Below are 24,226 nucleotides of genomic sequence, written 5' to 3'. Positions count from 1 at the left end.
TTGTGAAATGGAGAGAAACTTCGAGCAGCAGAATGTTGACCGAATCCTAGGCAGCCAGGTGGTAGGGAAGAATACCTATGTCAGTTGAAGATCTAGGAATTGGTTTTCACAAAACCATAGTACTTTGTACCCACTGGAACATCCTCCTGTGGCCCAAGGGTAGGTGTGATGCAGTTTGACACCTGTTGACTCGGAGCACACTAAAACCTCACTCCAATTTTCTAATGGTTTGCTTCAGCGTCTTCAGTAGGACCCTGGTCCTCTCTCTCAGATCCAGATCCTCGTTCTGCTTGCCATGAGCACCTTTAGAGCTCAACAAGGATGACACAGCCACTTGGTACTCAGGGCCCCAAGACCACAGGGGACCCGTGAGCTTGCATTTCTGGGCATTGCCCGACCACAACTTCAGGAAGAACACAGCTGATGAAGGTTAAGTTTCTCCTGGAAAAACAAACTTTCTTATTCTAATTCACCTTCACCACTGTTCACCCTCTTCTGCCTGCTCATGCCCACAAACACTTAAAGGCAGATGCTCGGAATATGGGGAGCCTATTAAAATACAGGCTCCTGGGCCTTCCACTTATATTGTTATTCAGTAGCTCTAGGAGCAAAGCCCAGGAATCTGCATGCATACACGTACTCTGGGATATGTTTCTGCCCATCATCTACAGACCACACCCTCGGAAGCCCTGTTGGATGTCTGTTGGAGTAATGCTTTCAATGTCAAGAGTTCATATCAATATCCGTGTCTAATTTTTTTCATATACGTTCAAAAGATAGGATGATGATTTGGGGGTTATGTTCTGCCAAAGGAAATGTACCTGTGCATGTTTCCAATCCCCAGTAGACAACCAAATCAACAAAACGATCCTTTTTTTTTTTCTTTTACAGAAGTTTCAGAGAACACCTTAAAGGGCAGCCAGACCTTGTTCTGGAGGAGCAATACTCATTACATTGCCCCCACCCAGGAAGCATCAAAGGGCTTGCTGTCCCCCATGGCCTCCTTCCAGGAATTCCTTATGCTTTTTACCATGTGACCCTGTTATCCTGGCCACAGTTACTGGGACTGAAGATGGCTGCCCTATTTGGGGTCGGCCATCCACGTGAGGGCGGTGACCGACCTCAGAGGAGTGTCCCAGACTAGAGCAGGACAGGCAGAACTCCCTGGAGGAGCTTGCATGTGCCACCCGGGGAGGGAGTCGGTTAACTGCAAGCAGGTGGAGTAGAGCACACACATAGCGATGCTGCGGTAGCATCATCACAAGGCGCAACGCCAGACTGAACGATCGCAGTCACTCACAATGTACTGTGTGCGAGCTATGTTACGGTGATTGTAAGAGCTCACATGTGTTAAGCATCTGCTACATGGCGGGCAAGGTACCAAGCCTTTTATTTGCAGTATTTCATTTGATCCTTATAAAGACTTCATGGTTAAATGATGTGAACTGTTAATATCCCCATTTTACAGATGCGTAAACTGAGTTTTGGAAAGGATGACAACTTGCCCAAGGCCGACAAATGTCAGTACTGGAATTCAAGACCAGTTAATCTGTCTCAGAGCCTAGATGTATACTGTGGGTAGGGCTAGTTGCACAATTTGCAGGGCCCAGTGCAAAATACAAATATGGGACCTCTTGTTCCCAAAGCAGAAAAAAATGCCATTCATATAAAGCTTGTTCCTTTATTGCAAGGGCTTTATGTTGACTGGCCACAATGATTTGGATTTGTTAGCTGATGTCATCTTAAGTCAAGAAAAATTAAAAATTAAAATTATTATAAGGGCACCTGGGTGGCTCAGTTAAGTGTCTCACTCTTGGTTTCGGCTTTGATTTCAATGTTTGTGAGTTCAAGCCCTGAGTCGGGCTCCATGCTGGCAGTGCTGAGCTCGCTTGGGATTCTCTGTCTCTGTCTCTCTGCCCCTCCCCTGCTTGTTTTTTCTCTGTCTCTCAAATAAATAAATTAAAAAAAAAAAATATATATATATACATACATACATACATGTATATAAATTGAAAATTTTATAGGGGCACCTGGGTGGCTCAGTAGGTTTAGCCTCTGACTTTGGTTCAGGTCATGATCTCACAGTTTTATGGGTTCAAGCCCCGTGTCGGGCTCTGTGCTGACAGCTCAGAGCCTGGAGCCTGAAGCCTGCTTCAGATTCTGTGTCTCCCTCTCTCTCTGCCCCTCCCCTGCTTGTGCACTCTGTCTCTCTCTTTTAAAAATAAATGAACATTAAAAAAAATTTAAAGGAATGGATTCTTGCCTACCTTATTTGTTGGTGGGGCTATTCACTCAATTACTTGAGTGTGTTCAACGAAGCACTTTCCGGGTGGTTCTCAGACCTTTGGAATTCTTCTAGGGGCAGCAGGAAGGGAGAGGAGCAGCACCCTGCAGGACCTCCACTCACCCACCTGGATCATGGGGATTCACCCTGCCCACCTTTGGAGGCAGTCCAATCCGGTCTTCATTGTTCTGGACCATGGGGCTCTGGAGTGACAGGCAGGTAATAAAGATAAGGGGGCTGGTTTTAAACTTCTCATTTTGACCTTAGCCCCTCAGTTGGCCTTAATTGTTGTTTCCAATAACAAATGTTTTCCTATTTTCTTTCAACTTATCACATTTATTCTCCTATCATGTTACCTGCCACCACCCTACAGCTCCCCTCTTCCCACCCAGCCCCGTCCCAGGTTACTTTTCGTAAATAACTGTTTTGATTATACTACTCTTCTTAAAAACATTCATTGGCTCCCCACTGACCACTATGTTTCATCCAAGTGCTTTATCTTGTTGGCATTCAAGGCTTTCCCCAATCTGACCTCAATTTACCTTTCCATTTGTATTTTCATTCTTTCTGGGCAAGAGAGTAGCACATATAATCCTTGCCTCCTTTGTGCCTCAACTATGTCTTTTCTTCCTCCCCTCCTTCCATAATTACTGTCTATACAGTGGACTCATCACAAGTGCATGGTGTTTATTTATAAATCCTTCCTCTCCACAAAAACATATACAGTTGACCCTTGGACCGCATGAACTTGAACTGTGAGGGTCCACTGATACATGGATTTTACATGTATGATACTGTACAATACTGTAAATGTATTTTTCTTCTTTATAGTTTGAGTGAGTGAGGGAGGGGCAGAGAGAGAGGAAGAGAAAGAATCTCAAGCAGGCTCCACGCTATCAGATGCAGGGCTCTAGATCATTAACCTCGAGGCATGACCTGAGCCAAAATCAAAAGTCAGGTACTTAACTGGCTGAGCCACCCAGGCACCCCTTATGATTTTAATAACATTTTTTTCTCTAGCTTACTTTAAGAATATAGTTTATATTACATATACAAAATTCTCGAGCTTTCTCTATTGTAAGGATAGTTTGTAATACATATAACATACAAAATACAATACGTGTAACATACAAAAGCTTATGTTATGGGTAAGGTTTCCGGCCAACACTAGGCTATTGATAGTTACGTTTTTGGGGGACTCAAAAGTTAAACACGAAGTTTCGAAGTTTCGACTGTGAAGGGGTTGGTACCACTAACCTCTGTGTTGTTCAAGGGTCAACTGTGCAATGGATGTTGTGTATCTACCCTGTGTTCAACATCATGTAGGGAGCAAATGGGAAGTGTTTGAGTTAAACAATTCAGCATACAGAATTAAACATGGTTACTTCTCCAGAAGGTGACTGACCAAAGCTGTTCTCTTTGTTTAAAGTCTAGCTAAGATCAAGTTACCACAAAGGCAAGTTAAAATAAGATTTTATTTATTCTTTAAAAAAACATTTTTTTTAACGTTTTATTTTATTTTTGAGACAGAGAGAGACAGAGCATGAATGGGGGAGGGTCAGAGAGAGGGAGACACAGAATCTGAAACAGGCTCCAGGCTCTGAGCTGTCAGCACAGAGCCCAACGCGGGGCTCGAACTCACGGACCGCGAGATCATGACCTGAGCCGAAGTCGGCAACTTAACCGACTGAGCCACCCAGGCGCCCCAAGATTTTATTTTCTAATATTAAATCAGGATAAAGTCATTCAATTGCCCAGGTCCACAAGGTTCTGGGCTCATAGGAATGGGCCTCTGGTCACTGATGGGAGTTGCAAATTGGTACGGCTTGGGAGGGCAATTGTTGAACATGTTTTAAAAACCTTAAAAAGCGCGTATGCCTTTTGACCCTGTAATTCCACTTCAAAACCTGTAATTGTATGTATTCATTCTATGGAAATCATCAAGAAATGTGCATAAATATTCTTCTACGAAGACATTTATTTTCTGCAAGTTTATTTTTATTATTTGAGAGACAGAGAGGCAGAGAGAGAAACCCAAGTGGGCTCCATGCTGTCAGCACGGAGCCTGACATGGAGCTTGATCACATGAACTGTGAGATCATGCAAGATCCGAGCGGATATCAAGAGTTGGATGCTTAACCAACTGAGCCACCCAGGCACCCCTACGGAGACATTTAAAACAGAAATCCAAATAAACAACAGGGAATGAGTTAGATAAGTGCTGGGAAGCCATTAAAAATGTTTTAGGAAGATATCCAATGACATGGAAAAATGCTCCTAATATATTAGTAATAACAAAAGCATTTCCTAAACCAGTATGCATAGTATGACCCCAGTTTTGTAACATTACATATGAAAACAGATGAAAAGGACAGACATCACAATTAATGTGATTCTTTTGGGGATTATTTTCTATTTTCTCCTTTAAATAATCTTTGCATTTTCCACGATGAACGTGTATCACTTTTACAATCATTCGTGACAAAGCTCATCTTTATGCACTCCCAGCCTTACGAAAAAAATGTGTTAGGCTTGAAACCCATGTCTCCTACTTGAAGTTGTTAGCCAGTCAGCAATATTCATGAAATATCCTGTATTAAGTGCTGTAAAGATTTAAAAAGGCAACAGAAGACACAGCACTGCCTTTGTGTGATTTTTAAGCTAATGATGACACAGAAAGTACTAGAAAGAATGAGCGACTTCTTTAGAAATAAACATAAAATTAAATAACAAGTATGTAGTCTTGAGTGATTTATCAGGTTATATTTTTAACTTTCTCTGTACATGTAGCTCAATGCCTTGCACATAATCTACATTTAATGTTTGTTGAGTGAATATATAAATGAATGACCAGTCGAATGACAGAAGACAGAGACTATGGAGGTCTCTGTAAACACAGAGATTACCTGGTCTAGAAGGGCTCCATGACCAGGTGAGGACAGGCTTCCCAGTTGCTGTTGTAGCCATTCTGTAACTTCACTGGTTATAAAATCTCACCACTTGTACCTTTCGACCTGCCTGAGCTCTTGCAGAGTTTCCTACCTGAGAAATGCAGAAGGAGAGTTGCTTTCAACATTACTGGAATCACAGTTGTCACTCTTAGTTGCAGGTTTCCTGTGTGCCAAGCGTCAGATGCACCTTACATGCATGATTTTTTTCTAACCTTGATAACCCTTTGAAGTGGGTATATTGTCTCCACTGCAGACAAGAAACCGAAACACAACTAAATGATCTGTCCAGTGTCATGTGACTAGCAAAGAGTGCAGTCAAACTCTAAACCAGTTCTGGTTGCTCCCAAACTGTGGAATCACTCATTGTGCTACAAACTTCCCGCTTGGAGTTAGGACAGAAATTTTCAGGGGTGAGGAATATGCCAGACTGATACTTACTTTTCTCTTACTTCTTCTTGGTATGGCCTTTCATTTTAGCTATTCTGGTGAGTATGTAGTGCTACCTGGTGGTAGCGCCTATTTTTTTAAAAAAATTTTTTATCTATTTATTTTGACAGAGAGTGCTAGCAGGAGGGGCAGAGAGAGAGAGAGAGAGAGAGAGAGAGAGAGACTCCCAAGCAGGCTCCACCCTCAGCTTGGAGCCAGACTCGGGACTCCATCTCATCACTGTGAGATCACGTCCTGAGCTCAAATCAAGAGTCAGATGTTTAACCGACTGAGCCACCCAGGCGCCCCTGGCATCTATTTATATCAACCTATTAATAAAGTTATTGGCCAGTTGGATATCTTCCTTTGTGAAGTGCCTTCCATTAAGTTGATTGCTTTTTTCTTTTTACTGATTTGAGCAGCTCTGAATCTACTCTGGCAACAGACTTGGTTTTATATTACAGGTGTCTCCTATTCTGTGGCTCCCCTCCCCCCCCCCCCCCCGCTTCACTTTCTCTTTTCCTTCTTTCTCTCTTTCAGAAACTTTTTCTTGGAGAAAATGCAGTTATACATTCAGAGGCAGACAACAAGTTATTGTGAATGTCATCATCACTGGCTTCGACAGTTGTCACACACAGGCAGTCTTGTTTCATCTATACAAGTTCTTCTGTTCTCTACCTAATTATTTTGAAATAAGTCTCAAGCAGCCTAATATTTCACCCATAAACACCTTTGTGTCACCAATGGATAAGGGCTCCTTTCATACAAAATATACAACCACAATTCCATTATCACACCAAGGATTAAAGTATCCTAGTAATCAAGGATTACTTAATTCATAAAATATTCAGTAAGTGCTTAAATGCCTCCACTTATCCCAAATTTCACTCTTTTCATTTTGGTAGTTTGAATCAGACTCCAGATAAGGTCCACACTCTGCAATGGTTTGACAGAGCTCTTAAGACTTTTTTTTTTTTAAAGTAGGCTCCATACCCATAGTGGGGCTTGAATTCACAACCCTGATATGAAGAGTCACCTGCTGTACCGACTGAACCAGGCAGATGCTCTGTAGGGCTCTTAAGAGGTTGTTAATCTATAGGCTTCCTTGTCCTATTTCTTCTTTCCTTCCTGCCATTTAAGAAACCAATTCATTTATCCAGTCAAGATTCCAATAATCTGGATTAAAAAATTTTTTTTTTACATTTTATATTTGAGAGTGAGCGAGCGAACAGGGGAGGGGCAGAGACAGAGACAGAATCCGAAGCAGGCTCCAAGCTCCGAGCTGTCAGCACAGAGCCCAATGTGGGCCTGAACCCCACGAGCAGTGAGATCATGACCTGAGCTGAAGTCAGACACTTAAGCGACTGAGCCACCCAGGTGACCCACAACAATCTGGATTTTAATTACTGCAACTCTGCATGTTGTTTAACATACATCTCTGTTCCTGTGTTTTCTGCAAATTAGTACTTAGATCTAGAGGCTTGATCAGACTCAGGTTCAATTTTTTTTTTTTTTTTTTTTTTGGCAAGAGCACCTCGTAGGTGATTGTATACTTTAGTCAGGAAGCATATAATGCCTGGTTGTTTCCTTCTTTGGGATGTTAGTAGATGCTGATGATCATTGTCCAGATCCACGATTTCATTAGGGGAAGAACTGCAAAGTATAAATTAAACCACACAGTTAATCTCTGGTATTACGTGACTTGATTGGATCCTGCTAGCTCACCTAAAAATTTGGGATGATTTGAAATTAACAAACAGAATGGAAGGAATAGGGTTTGTTTCAGTTTATTTTGTGATCCTACCTGGAACCCAGGCCACTAAGCTGTAGGGGGATGTGTTGCAGTTCTCTGAAGGCAAATCTATGGTGGGGCTCAGGGCTGGTGAGGAGGGAACAGTAGAGGCTTTAAGTGTTCAGGAAATGAGAATGGTGTTGGTATGAATTTTGCAGGACTGTTCTAAAATCTAAAATGTATTAACTCTTGCTAAAAGATCTACTATGCCCAAGTCCTGTCCTGGAATAAATAACGGGTTTAAAGGGGTCTCTCCGGGTTCCCAATTTTCAGTGAGGGGAAAATAAAGCAGCCAAGCCTCCTGAAATCCAGTTGAAACTCACAGCTGACTAGTTAAAAAAGCCAGGGGGTTATATAGCTCACAGGTTACTGCCTCTGTCTGGGCATGTGAATTGTGGCATGCTTTTTTACGCAGCAGCTTTCACTATTTGGTGGGGGAAAAAAACCACAAGAGACTCCCGGAGCATTAGAAGTTTGCCCTTAGAGATTTAAAATTCAACATTTCAAATACAGATCATTTGTCAGATCAACAGACAGAATGATGAGACCAGGCTATTTCCAGAGAAGAAGGAAAAGCCCTTTGGATGTAGAGGAGATGAAAAGAACAGTACGGTGACAGAGTTTGGTTTTGCACTTTGGAAGCACTTTTGTGTGCTAGACACATGCTTTGTTGTTGCCGCAGTAAAAGCGAAAAACAAACAAACAAACAAACAACCCACAACCCCCCCACCCCGAATAAAAGGGGCTATTTCTACAGAATTCTACTGAGACAGATGCTAAAAAGAGGCAAAGACTTTTCTGTTGTGTTTTAGATTTCTAGTTTTATTAATGGTCTCAAAAGAGACTAAATCACATTCAAAGACCATTTTAAATTAGGAGGGCTGAAAACCAAGAATTAGGACCAAGAAAAGACATTTAAAAATCTAGAGATTCACATTGCAATGTTAACATTACCAAAGCCCCCCCAAATACAAAAATTCTCTAGGGTCGTAGAAATAACCCAGCTTAACCAATGTTCTAGGAATTAGAGCCCTACAAAGGCAGGGACCAAGTCTGTCCTATTTACTGCTGTATCCCAAGAATCTAATATGATGCCTGGTACAGAGTAGGTGTTCAACAAAAACATACCAGGGGGTTTCATCGAACCCCTTAAATTTATTGAAACCAAAAGTTCCAACTGTGACATAAAACCTGTAAAAGGGACAGTGGTTAAGTTGACTCTTGACAAGCTGTCGTCTGAAAGAATCCTGTTGAAGCTGCTTAATAAAAGCGTTGGGTTGATCCGCCCCGTGTCTAGAAAGTTGTAAAACAAGTGGAGAAGGCCAGAGCCGAGACTGACTTGCTCCAGATTATAGAGAATGACAGCCAGACTCACTGTTTGCATTCCTGTCTCTGCCTTTCGCTGAGCAGTTTCCGTTCCAACCAAATCTTCTCATTTTTAATTTACTCTGATATTTATATGTCTAATGATTTAACATCGTATCATACCGGTCTGGCCTGCAGGGTGCCCTTGACATGCATTTTTCTAATTGACCTTTACATCTATTATGCACAAACCAGCCAGAAATCATTCTTGTCTACATGAGCCTCTTAGGTGAGACTCGTAGTAGTTTCACTTCTGTCTCCAGAAACAGCCTTCTTCACAGACTCCATTTACACACAGCTCCCCTGCCCCCTCCCCACCGCTGTGTCTTCTGCAAGCTTGTCCAGACATGGAGTGCATCATCAGGCCAGGCCTTCCAGCCATTCCACTGCCTGCAGAGCAATCATTTATAGGCATTTGGTGTTTTGTCTGACATCTGTTTGATGCTGGAGCTCCAGCCTTTGTCTCAATGAATCACTTGTCAGAGGAGGTTGTGGCATTTTAGGCCGAATTTCACACCTACAAGGAAGGGTTGCCTGGGATGTAAGGAATCTGAGGCTTGTTTGAAACGACCAACTTGCCCACCTCCCACGAGGAATACCCCACGAGGAAATAGGGAAATAAGGGACACTGGGGACCGCGATGCTTATTAAAAGGCTTATTTTCACTGCCAGTGTGCGCGCTGTTCTCATGCACTCGAGCCAGGCTTTCCTCTCTGGGGACAACACTGCCAAAGGACCTCCACGGTTGGAGGGTTGCCCCTAGAACGAACCGGGCTGAAACATGTGTGTGGAATATTTTGAGGGCATCAGAATTAGAGGGAGAGATTGTCGAATAAGAAAAGGGGAAAAAAGAATGAATCATTCTTTGTAGTTTGCCGGAAGATCCTTTAAGTGCTATTTGATGGCCATTCCCAGGTTGGTCCGTAGAAACGTCTGCTAGAGCAGTGAGGTGTCCGGAGTCGCAATGCGCCACAAGCCAGGCTGAACCTAGCAAGGCACAAAACTGAGGAGTCCCTTTCCTTATTCTCCGAACAGGGCACCAGTGACCTCACAACACGATTTATGGTAAGCGAGGCTGCTTTAAACCACAAAGGTTGAAGTATTTCCTTATAAAAAGTATTATTCATAGTGTCCCATGGCAACTCCCATCTGATCTGAGGGGAACATGAAAGGGTGGGGGCAAGAAGCCCAAGAACAGCATAGGTGGCTTTTCCAAACCAGCATCTGGCGAGCAGAGCATGCCAAGAAAGCAGAGATGGAAGGCAACATGGGGATATACAGAAAATCGGAAAGAAAAATCACGGACTTTTTACTTCACCTTGTTGTAATTAAAGAAGGATGCTAGCCAAGGCATATGCTGGAGAGATTCTTCTTAGCGACTTTTAACTTCTTTGGTTTCACAGAAAGTCACTTTATGAAGAGTTTGTCACAAACAGATGACCCCCCCCCCCCCCCCCAGGATGAGAAGTCAGAATTTCCAGCTTGGATGAAACCGTAGGTTTCTCATTTAGGTTTTAATTTAAAGAGAATGGGAAAGGGGAGGAGAAACGGGTATCTCATCTGAGGCTTCTGGGAATTACACGGGCTCCTTTTCATGTTCCTAAATCAGAGCAAGGGGGTGGGGTGGCGTAGGGTGCCGGCTCATCAGTCACTCGGTGCATCTGAGTTGGAAAACATTTAGCCCCGAGATGCAAATCATTTAATCATGCTGACTCAGAGGGGGCCAAAAGTTGTGAACCCTTGGGAGCCAGGAATTCCCAACATGATGTGATAATGCATTTCACAGCACGGACTTCAGATCTCCAGAACCTAGGGTAGGGGAAAAGAGAGGCAGGGAATCTATATTCTCCTGAAGTTTCTGCATAACAAAGACAGATCCTCCCTCCCAAACTCAATGAAAATGAGGGCTCCCAAAGGGCAACTCCCACTTCCCCGTCCCCCTCCACATACTTTTTCCTTTCTGTTTGCACCAGTAGGTCAGAAGGTTAATGAAAATGCACTCTAAAATTATAAAGAGGATGAAGCCAGGCATGAATCTATGAGATTTCCACTCGAGTCTGAATATCCCATCTGGACATTAAGAAAACCCATTTGCTTCAAAATTTTATAGTTCTGTCCACATTTGCTTGGAAAGGTCTGAGATGCTTCGGAACTTGATAACCACTAATCGCCTACCTTGCAAACGGAACTAGGAATGCCAGGTTGAATCCCAGCTGAGAAGTGAAGGGTTGTGGGTAGTCAAAGGATGTGTTGGGATAATGCAACGTGAGCTGGGGTTTGAATTTTTCCTCTTCTATCATGTACTTTTTTTTTCTTTTTCTTTCTCTCTCTTCTTCCATCCATCTATCTTTTTTATTTTTCTTTCTCACTCTTTCTCTTTTACAGAGCACTCCCGTTCTTAAGGATGGACCTGTAAATACACAGCATTTCCTCAAGTCGCTTAAAAATATTTATTTCCTCAGGGCAGCAATCACCACTGAAGGAAATAGTTCATCGTCCCAGTCCCTCTCAGAACGTTGCTCTTACAGCAAATATTATAAACTGATGCTTTGACTGAAAGATGACACTTTGCATTAACATCTCCACCCTGCTCACTCATTCTGAAGGAACAGCTCCCATGAAAGTAAATCGCTGAAGACAAACCAACTGGAAAAGACACTTGCTTTTTTTTTTTTTCCGTCTTTTAAAGTTTTCACAATGGCTTCAAAGGAAATGTGAATTAATCATTTGTTTTGACCCAAGAGCAGCAGAACTTATTTTGAAGACTTAAACAGGCAACACAAATGTAAACAGAAATCTGCGACTCCCAAATGCTAAAAGCTTGAAAGGAGTCAGTCTGAAAACATCAATTCTACTCAGCGTTTATTTTCATTTGAAGAATAGTGGAAATCATATATAAATCACGGACAATACAAGGTCTTCTTGTCTGGCAATTGTCCACATGAATCTGTTAACCTCTAAGGATAGATACAGATCTTTGAAAATAGAAAGACAGGGCGATGTGGCAGTTAATTAGCAACCGAGACTATAAACTACAGTAGATACAAAGTTTTGTCGTATAAATTAATTGCCATTACAAAAAGGCAACTGCTTTAGCTCAGAAGGTACAAAAACGGGTGACTTCCATAAATATAACAAGAAGCTAAGTGAGGAAATACATAACAGACTGTTTTTCCTATATAATATTGGAATATGCAAACTAACACACCTGTGGCACTTTACAGGAAAGTAGGAATAGATGTACACGCACACCCGCCACCCGCCACCCACCCACACTCGCCCGTCCAAACCCCCTCCCCCCACAAGTGGATTTCCAAAAACACGGCCAATTCTAGGGTTACAAGGACAGGATGCCGCACGGAAGCAGCAACACAGCGAGCGCCGAACTGCCAGACAAAGAAGGAGCCTTATTGACAGTTGTAAAGCATTAGGCGTCAGACAGAAACTTGTCAAAAACAGCTGTTGTTGGGTACTGATTGATAATGTTTTCATTCTGACGGCTGAGACACTGCAGACAGTCGTGGGTCTGAGAAGAAGCCCATCACTGGCGCACACATGAACACACACACACACACAGACAACGGGAAGTCATTTAACAGATGGCTTAGGAGCACTCAGCCACAGTATCTTAAAAAGACAACATTCTACATTTAATGAACTTGCAGAGAAAGCAATGCCTAATCATCATTTATTTGTCACAGAACGTGAGCACGACAGAACAGAACGAACGCAGGAATTGTGTCACTGGTCATCGGAATAAAAGTTTTGTGCTGCTCACGCATTACACAGTGTAAAAATATTCAAGGATGCTGGAGACAAGACTGAATATGAATCTTTTTGGATCTGTTCCATGGGAAGAAAAAAAAAAAAGCTTAAAGAAGTGTTCGATGTTTCAAAGGGAATGATTTCATTAAAGTCCACCTACGAGATTAAACCACAAAAGCTATAGTTGAGCGATGTCTATCTTCTGGAGAATTACAAGGTATGACATCACCCTGTAATACAGTGTGGGTCTGTGGTATTTGAGAACCGGTCTATGCTACCTAAAAATTACAAACGTGTTTTTATTGCTCAGGTGAAAGGAGCACATTTGTATCATTTGGCCATTTTGCATTTTAAGTGGTCAAAAATCTACAAAATGTGCCAAAGAGTATTACATCCATAAACTTCAATGTCCATAGATTATTCTTGATTTAGAAAAGGTCAAAGGTGCAAACCTCAGTAAAACTGCACCTTTATCGCTACAATCTTATCATTTAAATTAAATGAAAAAAATAAAATGAGTTCCAAAGACTGAATCTAGGCCCTAAAATGATTTGCTGCAGCCCCAGCACATTTTTAAGGGCACATTGAAACCCCTGAAAATAGAGGTTTATAATAGGAATACTGATAGACCTTTCATTACTAGTTGGAGACAATAAGCGACTCCGTTAAACTCCATTAGCACTTAATGGATGAATATAGGGATTCTGTCTCTGTTATCTTTGTCAAATCCGCGCCAGCTTAAACCCTAGCCACTGTATACTTCACTCGGCTGTTTTTAAAAATTGCATCTGTCATTTTAAAAATTATTTTCTTTCTTTCAATCAGACACTTCAGATTTTTTAGAAAAAAGATACCTATATTATGTTGTAGCCTGACTTTACGCAGGGGAGTCTTTCCATTAGAAAAATATTTGAGGACTTGATGAAAAAGTAATCAATGACACGTGCGTTGTGCCTAAATTCCCTCTCTTCTCAAAAACTAAAAGTCTTCCTCTTAAAAGGGGAGTGAGACTTCAGATGTAATCACGGAAATGATGCATCTTGTCTTTAAGTTCTTCCAAGTTAATTTTACCCTGGCAGGATATTCCTCTCTGATAAGGTGATGAATTGAAATTTTTGGTGCTCATTTTTCTCTCATAATCTATAAGGCCTGTATACAAAACACTAAAAAATAAAACATGGTAAGATAAAATAAAAACCCGAAACAACAGACATATTATTATGAGGAGCCCCAGTCACATAACACTCTACCCCCAAACCCAGGGAAAACAAGTCAAAGTTCGGAGTCTCCCTGAGTCCTTCATAAGGGATTTGATCTCTGTGAGCCACAAATTCCATCCATTTTAGCACAGAGTATAGAAGAACTGCTTAGAATAACAGAAGGAAGAGACATGCAGTGAAGATAATTAGTGGTAAACAGAGAATAAATTCTCTCTCAGTAGTGTGTACTTGACGTTAATGCCAATGATAATTCACCTGATTTATAGAATATTCACTTTAATAGAGAGATGGGAGTCTGAGATAACTAGAGGAAAATAGATACTGAAGCCATTAAAGTCTTGATACCAAAATAAAACTAAAATGAGAAACTAACACGATAGGTTCAAGGCCTTTGGGAACCCGTGTTCTTTGCCAGATTTCACATTCTTACAGCTTCATGGTCTTTTTCTTCTAACAAATTTATCAGCTGAGAGAAGCTGTCTTTCAGTGCATCCATGTCATCCAGAGAGCAGGGCTGCAGAATCCAGCGTTTTCCACGTGCAAGTGGTTCAAGTTCAAAATATTTTTTGACCTTAAGGGGGGAAAACATAAATATGTTATTAGTTATATCAGAACCTTTCTTATTCCAAAATTTTGATAGTGATGAATCATGGGAGGGATTTCAAGGAGAACTTATATGAACGGTGATGTTTAGGACTCTCTAGAACTCCATCCGCAGCTGTTGTTATAATGTGGGTTATATGTTGTGACCCAGGACTGTTTTCTTTAGGGGTGACTGACCTGCTTGCAAGCCACCGTCTCACCCACACATTTACCAGCATGGGAGGTCTGATGAATTACATGTACCATCGCACAGGGCAAAATACGCTGCACACACCAAAAGAATCAATTCAATCGAAATAAGTCAGGCAGAGCAACTTTCACTGCCATCCTCTTGCTAACTTACTAAAACTGGTGAGAATTTAGTATATACCATATCGATTACTGAAGACTCAATTATTTTATCGAACACATACACAACAAAATTATAATTTAAGTAATCTTTTCTCTCCCTCCCTTAAACTTCTAGTATCTATTTTTGAGACCTGGGAAAGCATTTTTTAGGCAAGAGGATAGAAAGAGAGAGAGAGAGAGCGCGCACAAACTTGTACACGTATACCTACATACATAAAGTCTCCCAGCTTTTTCTTCTCCTAGTCCTGAATTTTCAGGGAGGTAAAAATCAAGACCTTATAACTGGTATGTGGGCGGAGAATTGGCTATCTTAAAAACCTGTTTGATTAATATCCAGTCATAAGTCATTCTTAAAGTAGACTGGCTAGGATACTAATAGCATCCAGGACTACTAATTTCTGACTGTGAAGGAATATCAAATTGTTATGTCTTCCAGAAGAATTGATGATCTCTTAAAGGGTATGATAAAGTACAAAGTTCATAAGGCTCCCCTCCCCTCCCCACACTACACCACACAAGAACAGGACACCCTATTTATAGCCCAGTGATGTTTATATAACATAGAATACAGTGAGTGGCAACATCAGAACAACCAATGTTCAAAGACATTCTTGGTCAACAAATTTCATTAAATCCCACGTGCAGCGGAAAATTCTAAGGTCTTACCGTAATCAATACTCGACCTAGAAAAACAAAGTGCCTCAACCATATGCTATTCCCAAATGTGGTTTAATTTTGCCTTTGTCATTGTAAGTATCAGACTATAGCAGACGTACATCACCCAAAGTGGTATTAAAATATGTGTACATTTTTTTTTCATGTGAGCAGGAAGATACCCGTAAGAAATACTACATTTTTATGCTAACTTAGGAAGCACAATTGTGCTAACATTCTACAGTTCAAGTGTGTCCCCACAGTCCTTCTTTAAATAGTCTGCAAATTAATAATAAATATTACTACTAAAAAAAAAAAGCCTGTGACAATGGAAGGACTCTCATTAATTTTGATTCTGAAAAGTAATGAAAATCTCATCTCAGAGCAGAAAATGGGTGTATGACTTCAGAACAGCTTTTGCCCAAGGTATTTTACAAATCGTGTTAAGAGGGTTCTCCCTTACAGAAAATGTAAGGTCCATTCTTTCACTTTCTTTTCTTTACAGCACTGAAAACAACTTACTTCCAAGAGAATCTGAAATTGCTTGTGCAACAACCAGCACTAGACCAGCTCTACCCCCACCACGGGAGGCCATCCACCAGCAGGGGGAGAGAAGAGCTGGCAGGGGGGACAGGTGGGGAGCATGTTTACGTCTAAGGCTTGAAGGAGGAGCCGGCTGCTCTGAAGAGTTTACAATCAGAGATGTCAGTCTGCCTGCTTCTCCCACAAAGTGGGGCTTCAGATTGCACTACCGAACGCTTACAATGCAATTCAGTGTTTGATCAATAACGCCTCCCATCAAGAGGGGCAGACAACACGTAACATCCAAGATCTGGTACGTGAAGAAGTTTTCTGCTTGTCACATTTCATAACCTCAAATCTAAAGGGGCAGCACTTTAAGTATTGCTAATAATGGAGAAAGGGACTGGTGGCAGGAAACTCAACAATATTTAAATAAAGAAAAAGACTAACACAGTAAATATATGTTACAAAGAATACTTCCTTCAAATGGTTCATTTAAAAATTCACAGAACTGATCCTGGTGGCATAGTAACAGCTAATTTGAAAACAATGCTAGATTTAAGTAATCACCGAATACAAGTTGTGATATTTTGCAATATAGACCAGACAAAACAAAAACAAAAACAAAAACACCAATAAGGATTTAGGTAGACATTAGGTTGGTTTCCAGGCAACTGAGAATATAGACGATTGCGTAGGCACACTTGGAAGATAATAAAGATGTCTGAAGGTAGTTACGCTTCAGAAGTTGTTCCTGCTGAATATGAAACATGAGAAGGAAATGGAAGGTTCGATTACAGGGTGGTCACCAGATAAAGGAGCCTGATGGTGTTAAGCTGACAAATATGGCTGTGTAACCCGAGATTTTCAGATCTGTAACCTAAGTGGGTATCTGACCCTGCCATATTCCCCCGACTGGTATCCAAATGATTCCACACCACCCTACACTTATAATATCAATTTTAAAACAAGTCTGGCATTTCAGTGAGATTCAAGGACAGTGAGTGACTGTTTGCTGCCGGAACATAGCTTTTCATTACCCTGAGTTTCATGTTTCTAAAAACAAAGCAGATAATAGAAGGGAGGGGGAAGATGGAGACCTCAGGCTCTAACTCGAACTTTTCCCGTCCTCTGTATTATTAAGACACAAGTTACAGGCACATTTGACTTGTCCACCATGGCTTTTTTTGTCCTTCCCTACGCTGATGTTTAAAGAGAGGTGTTTAGGTTGGACCCACATAAATCCCGTATTCTGAATACTTAATCAGCTGCTTGGATATTATTGTTCACTGGAAATTGCAAGAAGAGGAGACTTTCACATTGGCTTCTAGCGATGGCACTTGGGGCAATGACATGGGAAACTGCTGCCTGGCAACCTGCAGTCAGTTGGCTATTTTCGGGTCAGCCACAGGGAGTGGGCATTTGTTAGCGGCCATGTGTCCACCCTAGAGATAGGAAAACAAAGCCACCATAAGTAGCCAACCTCTTTTAGCTATGTCATCCCAGCCCTTCTTCACTCATGCCACTGCGGGGTGATGTGTGTTACTGCATTCTGTGATTCACACACCGCATTTATTGTAAAGTCCTAATGTAAGAGACAACTCAGCACCATCACATGGCTGTTCACGTTTGCAGCAGCTGTGAGACCTGAGACAATTACACAGTACAGGAGACTGCCTCATTGGGTAGGAGATGTCCTTTATGTTTCTTTGAGTAGAGAAATAATAATCCTTTCCTAATTGCAGGACCTCCAATGGGGTTCTCTGACGATACTCATTGATTTTCCTTTCTTGCCCTGATTTCACAAGCAACAATTTTATTTTAATTCTTGCAAACTTGTTGTGACTAAATTTCTAGACGTCATGTAAACAGTTTCTGAACTGCAATGATAGGTCTTTCCTTTGAAAAGTCTGCAAGACTCATTTTATTTATAATAATAAACTGCTTGTTTTTCCTATTTTTGTTGTTAAAGCATGTAAGTAGTGTGTGCCCAGAGTTGGCCTCATTTTCCTTTAAACTCTCTGGGGATCAGGGGAGAGAACAGTCCAAAAGGGATGACTTAGGGTTTTTATGTGACAGAGTTAAGTTCTAAGCTCAGATATTTATAAACAGTGCTTTGACCCACACGATTATGTTGTAAGACATTAAAAAAGGGGTTAGGGCATGTGACGATTCTTTACTGCGTGGGACTATGTTGTGCATCCTCGAAAACATCACCCCTAGTTCTAGTGACCTCAATGCGATTAGCACCAATCAGTCATCGCTATAACTAAACATGCCCCACCCCCTCCTATGTCCAGGACTCCCCCTGAGGTGGTCCTGTTCCTGTTAACGCAGGTGTCTCTTGCCCTGTCTGAGGCTAGAGGTAGAAGATATCTTCTATAGAAGCTGGACATCTGTTCTGCCTGCACTTCTCTAGATCCCCACCTACACACAACACATATATTCCTCCTGGGAAAAACTAGCAGATTATAACGGACCCCTTTTGACTTGAGGGTGGCTGTGGTGGGTTGCAGTAGGGGGAAGATCAATGTAAGGAGCTTTGAAAATGTGCATCCCCAAGGTTGGCTTCCCACCTTTCCCATTGAACCACCACTTCTGAACGAGACTGGTGCGTGTGTGTAGGCAGCATGAGCGTGATTTCACGAGCCACCTGTGCCAGCATCCCACTGGCCAATGTGTGGGGTTCCACTGATTAGAGCAGAATACTGTCAAACCGAAAACAGAAATAGCAGCCTGAAGAGGGGGCTGTCCTCATCATTGGTATTCGTGAGATTACCAGCCCCTCTGCCCCTGGCTTTTCAGTGCCCACAAAAGACTGCTTAATACTGTACAGTTAACCAAATATGCTTTTTCACTCATTCATAGCATCCTGATTATACCTCAGCTGGAAGAAAAGCAACTGATTCCCATAAAGAGAGACAGGAGCATTAGGATAAGTCTTAGGCCACGTAAGTCAATTTGAAAAAGAAGTATCTCAGTAGAAGAATGTTCAAACACACTTTAGAAATAAAGGCACATTCTTTCTTCACCTCTAGAAAAGGAATCAGTCTCATGAAGGAGACCAGGCTGACATCTTCAGCTCCTTTCGTTTTTTTTTTAATGTTTATTTATTTTTGAGAGAGAGAGACAGAGACAGAGAGCAAGCGTGAGCAGGGGAAGGGCAGAGAGAGGGAGACACAGAATCCAAAGCAGGATCCAGGCTCTGAGCTATCTGCACAGAGCCTGATGCGGGGCTCGAACCCAAGATCGGTGAGATCGTGACCTGAGCCGAAGTTGGACACTTAACCAACTGAGCCACCTAGGCACCCCTTCAGCTCCTTTCAAACTGATCAGTCAGCAGGTAAGACAAGACAGTAGGGACACTGGGTGAGGATCACAAGCAAACTTCAGCGGGCCAGCAAGAAGAGTTGCAGTGTGGATCTGCTAGGCAGAGGGATCTGACAGGCAAGCACGGGCACAATGCAAGAGAATGCGACTCTGTAACTATCTTGACCAAGAAGAGCCACTATAGCTTTCTTGTCTTTGTAAGTGCACAACATGTCCATCACATAGCTTGTATTTTTTCAAATAACTATACGAATAATATGAATGTTTTTTGGGGACAGGTTCATTTTGGTTTTTCACCTCTTTGGTAAAAATATGGTCTGGATGATAAATTTACTCCAGGGTTCCGATGAACAGGATGGTAAGAGAGCCTGAATGAACTGTGAAATTTGGTAGGAGACTGTCCATGATGGTCAAAAAGGGAGCAGAACTTGCATCGTCTTTACCCGAGTCCTCACTTTCATCACCAGAGCAGAAGCACCTACTGTAGTAACATGTCACACTGGTGGAAACATTTGTATTGAAATGCTGACCGTGCGCCTTCTCTTTCCACCTCGAGGTACGAGGATGTCGAATCGTACGAGTCATGAAACTGGCCAGGGTTTGAACTATTTACACCACGGAAATCCGCAAGCGCCACAAACTAAGATGTTTTTCCTTCCAGGGAGTCAGTTGTCAAGCACTTTCCAGCACACACAAGTATGTGCATCTCGTGTGTGAGTTTGCAAAGGGGTCTTCGTTTTGCGGCCTTAATTGCAGAAGCTCACAGAGTAGGCTTAACTTGGTAACCTCCACCAAAGTCAGAGAGAACTTTGCCCACGCCGTGGCTCCAGGATGGAGTCTGGAGATAAAGTGGCAGGGCATCATTAAGATTCTTCAGAGTGCATTCTTGGCAGCTTGTTCAAAGAAAGGTTAGTCTAGAGAGAGCAGTGCCAGCTGTTCCCCTTTTCATTGTACTACTTGCGGGATTTTGAAATCCTTAGAAAGGTATTAGATATGTCATTAAAGGCAGAAATAAATAATACAGGTAAAACCAATTTGCCATAGTCCCTAAGATATTACAACACAGAACAGATACTGTTTCCTTTTTACTGAGCACTAATAGGGGCCAGAAAACAGCACTCTGATCTTAACCAATACCACAGCATTACTTTGGAAGTGCAAATCTATCATGGATGATAGATTTCAAGAACACTAGGTGCAACATAAAGTGTAGTTCCAGGAAGATCGCTTCTTTCTTAATCAAAGTGCAGCCTACTTGACCTTGGAATAATTAAAAACCAGACAAATGCCTGCAGGTCATGACCTGTGACTGAGCCCTGCCCTTACGAGAAGTCTTCTTGCCCAATCAGTAATCTCTGATGTGTAGAACATGTTATATTTTGTGACAATAATTATATAGAAACCCAGCCTTCCATTGCACGGGAGAAGTTAGCATGTCCCAGGAGAGTTGAATATAATGACCCCATTGCTTTGGTGGTAGGAGTTAAAATCTGAAAAGCGTTCCTATTTTTTGCTTAATCTGCTAACCTACAATTATGGAACAAGTTATATCTATTTTCTCTTTTTGATATGCCTAGAAGGTTTGTTTTATTGTCCTATCCAAAAAGCTTATCAGACAACCACTGTTGAGAGGCAGAAATGAGGTATGGATTATGGATGCTTCCTGTCTTTGGGGGCCAATGAAAGACAGCCAGTATCCCTGTAGAGTATTTCCTCTATTCCAGTGATTCTACTTGGCCCTCCCGAGGCTCCTGAGTGATTCCTGTATGCAGGCCTTTGCTCCAACTTCTGCTTCCAACCCACAGTGCCTCCATCCACAAGAAGAAAGAATCAGCGTATAAACATTCATATTTTTAGACCCAGCTGATGTCTCCCTATCACCTCAAGGGGAAGCCTTAATGTCGAAGAAACTTTAAAAGTAGAAGGGACCTTAGTTACAGTAGCCACTGTTGGCTGTCCTCCTAGCACCCAGGCAAATAAAGTTTTTTTTTTATTTAAAAAAAAAATTTTTTTTTTCAACGTTTATTTTTATTTTTGGGACAGAGAGAGACAGAGCATGAACGGGGGAGGGGCAGAGAGAGAGGGAGACACAGAATCGGAAACAGGCTCCAGGCTCTGAGCCATCAGCCCAGAGCCCGACGCGGGGCTCGAACTCTAGGACCTCGAGATCGTGACCTGGCTGAAGTCGGACGCTTAACCGACTGCACCACCCAGGCGCCCCCAGGCAAATAAAGTTTTATTGGAACATGGCCATGCTTACTCACTTATCTATGGCTGCTTTCACGCCACAATGGCAAAAAGTTGAGTAACTGCTACAGAGATAGTATATTCCACAAAGTCTAGAATATTTACTATTTGGCCCTTTAAAAAAAAAAAAAAAAAGACAATCCCTGGCGAAAGCAGCTTCCCAGTTTGTCCAGCAGGGGTACAAGGAATGCCTGGGAGAGGCCTGCGTGGCTGGCTTTCCAGGCCTTGGGATGGCCACCTCTTCCCCATTTTGGCTCATACTTTAGGGGGCCAGAGAAGTTGGCTTTCCCAACCTGGCCGGGCTCCACTTATAATTTCAGATGCTTTGGACTGTAGTCTAGCACAAGGGATTAGACTAGAGAAGGGTCATAAAGTCATATTTTTACCCCTCTGTGTTCAGCCTGGGTCTCTTTTGGGTGGAGATCTCCTAACAGCAGCAGAACTAGCCAGGGCACAGGGTCCACCTGTCAGTCGAAAGTTTTTGGTGTCCGTAAGGATGGCTCTTCGTGCAGAGCAATACTAGTATTGTTACCCTGCAGTTTTAGAAAGTTCCTTTAAAAAGGAACTAGGGGCCAGAAAACAGCACTCTGATCTTAACCAATACCACAGTATTGTTTTTCTTGAAACCTATTTTTTTTTTTTCTGAAGCTAGTTTTTCCTGAAGCTATTATATTCAATTTAAAACCTAGTTTTTCCTGAAGCTATTATATTCAATTTAAAAATCTTACCATTCCATCTATATATCTGGTAAGTTTTAACAGTACACTCGGGAAGTTGAATACTGTTTAGGTCCTTTCATAAACTTAGTTTAATTGACCACTCTTAAACATTTCAAAACTCCATTTATAAATTTAATATATTTGATTTCTTTTTCTAATAATCAAAACATCCTCATATACTTAAGAAGTCTTTCTTTTTTCCCCAGTAAGAATTTTTAAACATTTCTTCAATTAAATTTATAAATTCAGTGACTCTCAAGCTCTGGTGCTTTCCAATACTATTTACAAGCTTAACTAAATTCTCATGCTTTTCTACACAGGAAGCCAATTCTGAAATAATTTATCCTCAATGTAATATATACTTAAAATGAAAGTATTAATGTTGCAGATTTGGTTATTTCATCATATATATACACATATATACATATATATATGTTTTTATAAATACATATAAATTTTTTTGTTTTGTTTTTTAAGTAGGCTTCATGCCCAACACAGAGTCCAATGTAGGGCTTGAACTCATGATGCTGAGATCAAGACCTGAGCTGAGATCAAGAGTCAGATGCTTAACCAATAGACCCACCCAGGTGTCCCTATCGCTTATACTCTTAAGATTAAATTTTCCAGGGTTAAAAACACTTTCCCAATAAGGAAACAACTTTTTCCGTCCCAAATGAAATGGGTTATCATTGTACCAAGGTTTTCATCTCATTGAACTTGAGTTGCTTTCCAAACAGAGTTTTTAGGCTGAAACGTGATTGGAGCTATAGGTATCCAGGGCAAAATTTTTGGAATCACTCATTGCCAACTTAGGCTCTTTGTGAAAATAGTTGCCACAACAAAAAGAATGTCCTGATCTTCAGAGGGGACTGTTTGCTCTTGGATGTAAGTTACCATTACCTACTTCATGGAGTCAACTCTTAGAAGCAGACACCCCTTCCTAAAAATTCTGAAGAATTTCCTTTACTACTTGCTTGGATTTTGCATTTCGTTAGCACACACTTTAACACCTTTTAATTTGGCTCTACAGACACTTAATCTTCATTTATTGAGATTCGATTTGTGGAGCGTAAAGCTCACCCTTTTAAAAGTGTACAAGTCAGTGATGTTAGTATATTCACAGATATCTGCAATCACCACTGTTCTCTAACCTCCAGACATTTTCACCACTTGTAAAAGAAACTCTTTACCTGTTAGCAGTCACTCCCCTTTTGCCCTTTCCCCCAGCCCTTGGCAGTCATTAATTTACTTTCTGTCTCTATGGATTTGCCTATTCTGGACATTTCAAATAAATGGAATCATACAAAACATGGCCTTTAGTGTCTGGTTCCTCTCACTTAGCATAACGTTTTCAAGGTTCATCCATGTTGTGGCACTGAGCATGAGTGTTTCTTTTTATGGCTGAACAATATTCCATTGCATGGACATACCACATTTTATTTATCCACGTATATCAGCTGGTGAACATTTGGGCTGTTTCTACTTTTTGGCTATTTATGAATTCAGCTATATGGAGTCATTACTTTCTCCTTCAAACAGGCTTTATCAATGCTTATTGTATAAATTAATGAGTTAGGATATCAGGACTCACTGGGAATGAAGCATCTTCACAGGTCTGGGGTGAACTCCATTTTCACTCAATTTATGAGGCTATCCTAGTTTCACTTGAGAAACATTCACCCACAGATTTGGGTAATGGTTTTTAATTTTTTCATGTGTAAGAGACCTCAATTCCTTGAAGGCATAGACAATGAATGAAAAGAAATGATTTTGTATTCTCTGATGTACACAGTTACAATGCCAGACATAAAGAGGATACTCATTTATTTTTAAACAAATGTGAAGAGCTGAAACTATCATGCAAGGGCAAGATAGCAGGTACTGTATTTTATCTCAGATTAAAATGTGAGGAAAGGAAGGAAACTGAACGCTGGAGAGAAGTTGCCACCTCTTTCAATTAGGCCGAGGTTTCATGCAGGAGGTGGGATTCCATGAAC

At 41.4% G+C, this 24,226-nt stretch overlaps 1 protein-coding gene across 2 annotated transcripts in view; it reads right to left on the bottom strand.

Moving 5' to 3' along the window:
* Positions 1-7,039: 7,039 nt before the first annotated feature.
* Positions 7,040-24,226, bottom strand: part of ARL15 (ADP ribosylation factor like GTPase 15) — a 407,817-nt gene continuing 390,630 nt past the window's right edge. Inside the window, exons 5-6 of one of the 2 annotated variants that reach the window (XM_043598617.1) lie at positions 14,177-14,374; positions 7,040-7,314 (exon numbers count right to left, since the gene is read on the bottom strand). In XM_043598617.1, the coding sequence (XP_043454552.1) occupies positions 14,222-14,374 (153 nt within the window). In that variant the 3' untranslated portion in view covers positions 7,040-7,314; positions 14,177-14,221. Of the gene's footprint in view, positions 7,315-11,663; positions 14,375-24,226 lie in introns of those variants that run through there. The other variant, XM_043598609.1, reaches the window with a different exon arrangement.

The sequence above is a fragment of the Prionailurus bengalensis genome, chromosome A1 (assembly GCF_016509475.1).
Source record: "Prionailurus bengalensis isolate Pbe53 chromosome A1, Fcat_Pben_1.1_paternal_pri, whole genome shotgun sequence".
NCBI lineage: Eukaryota > Metazoa > Chordata > Mammalia > Carnivora > Felidae > Prionailurus > Prionailurus bengalensis.
The sequence above is the reverse complement of the archived record's forward strand: the minus strand, read 5'-3'. Positions and strand labels throughout refer to the sequence as shown.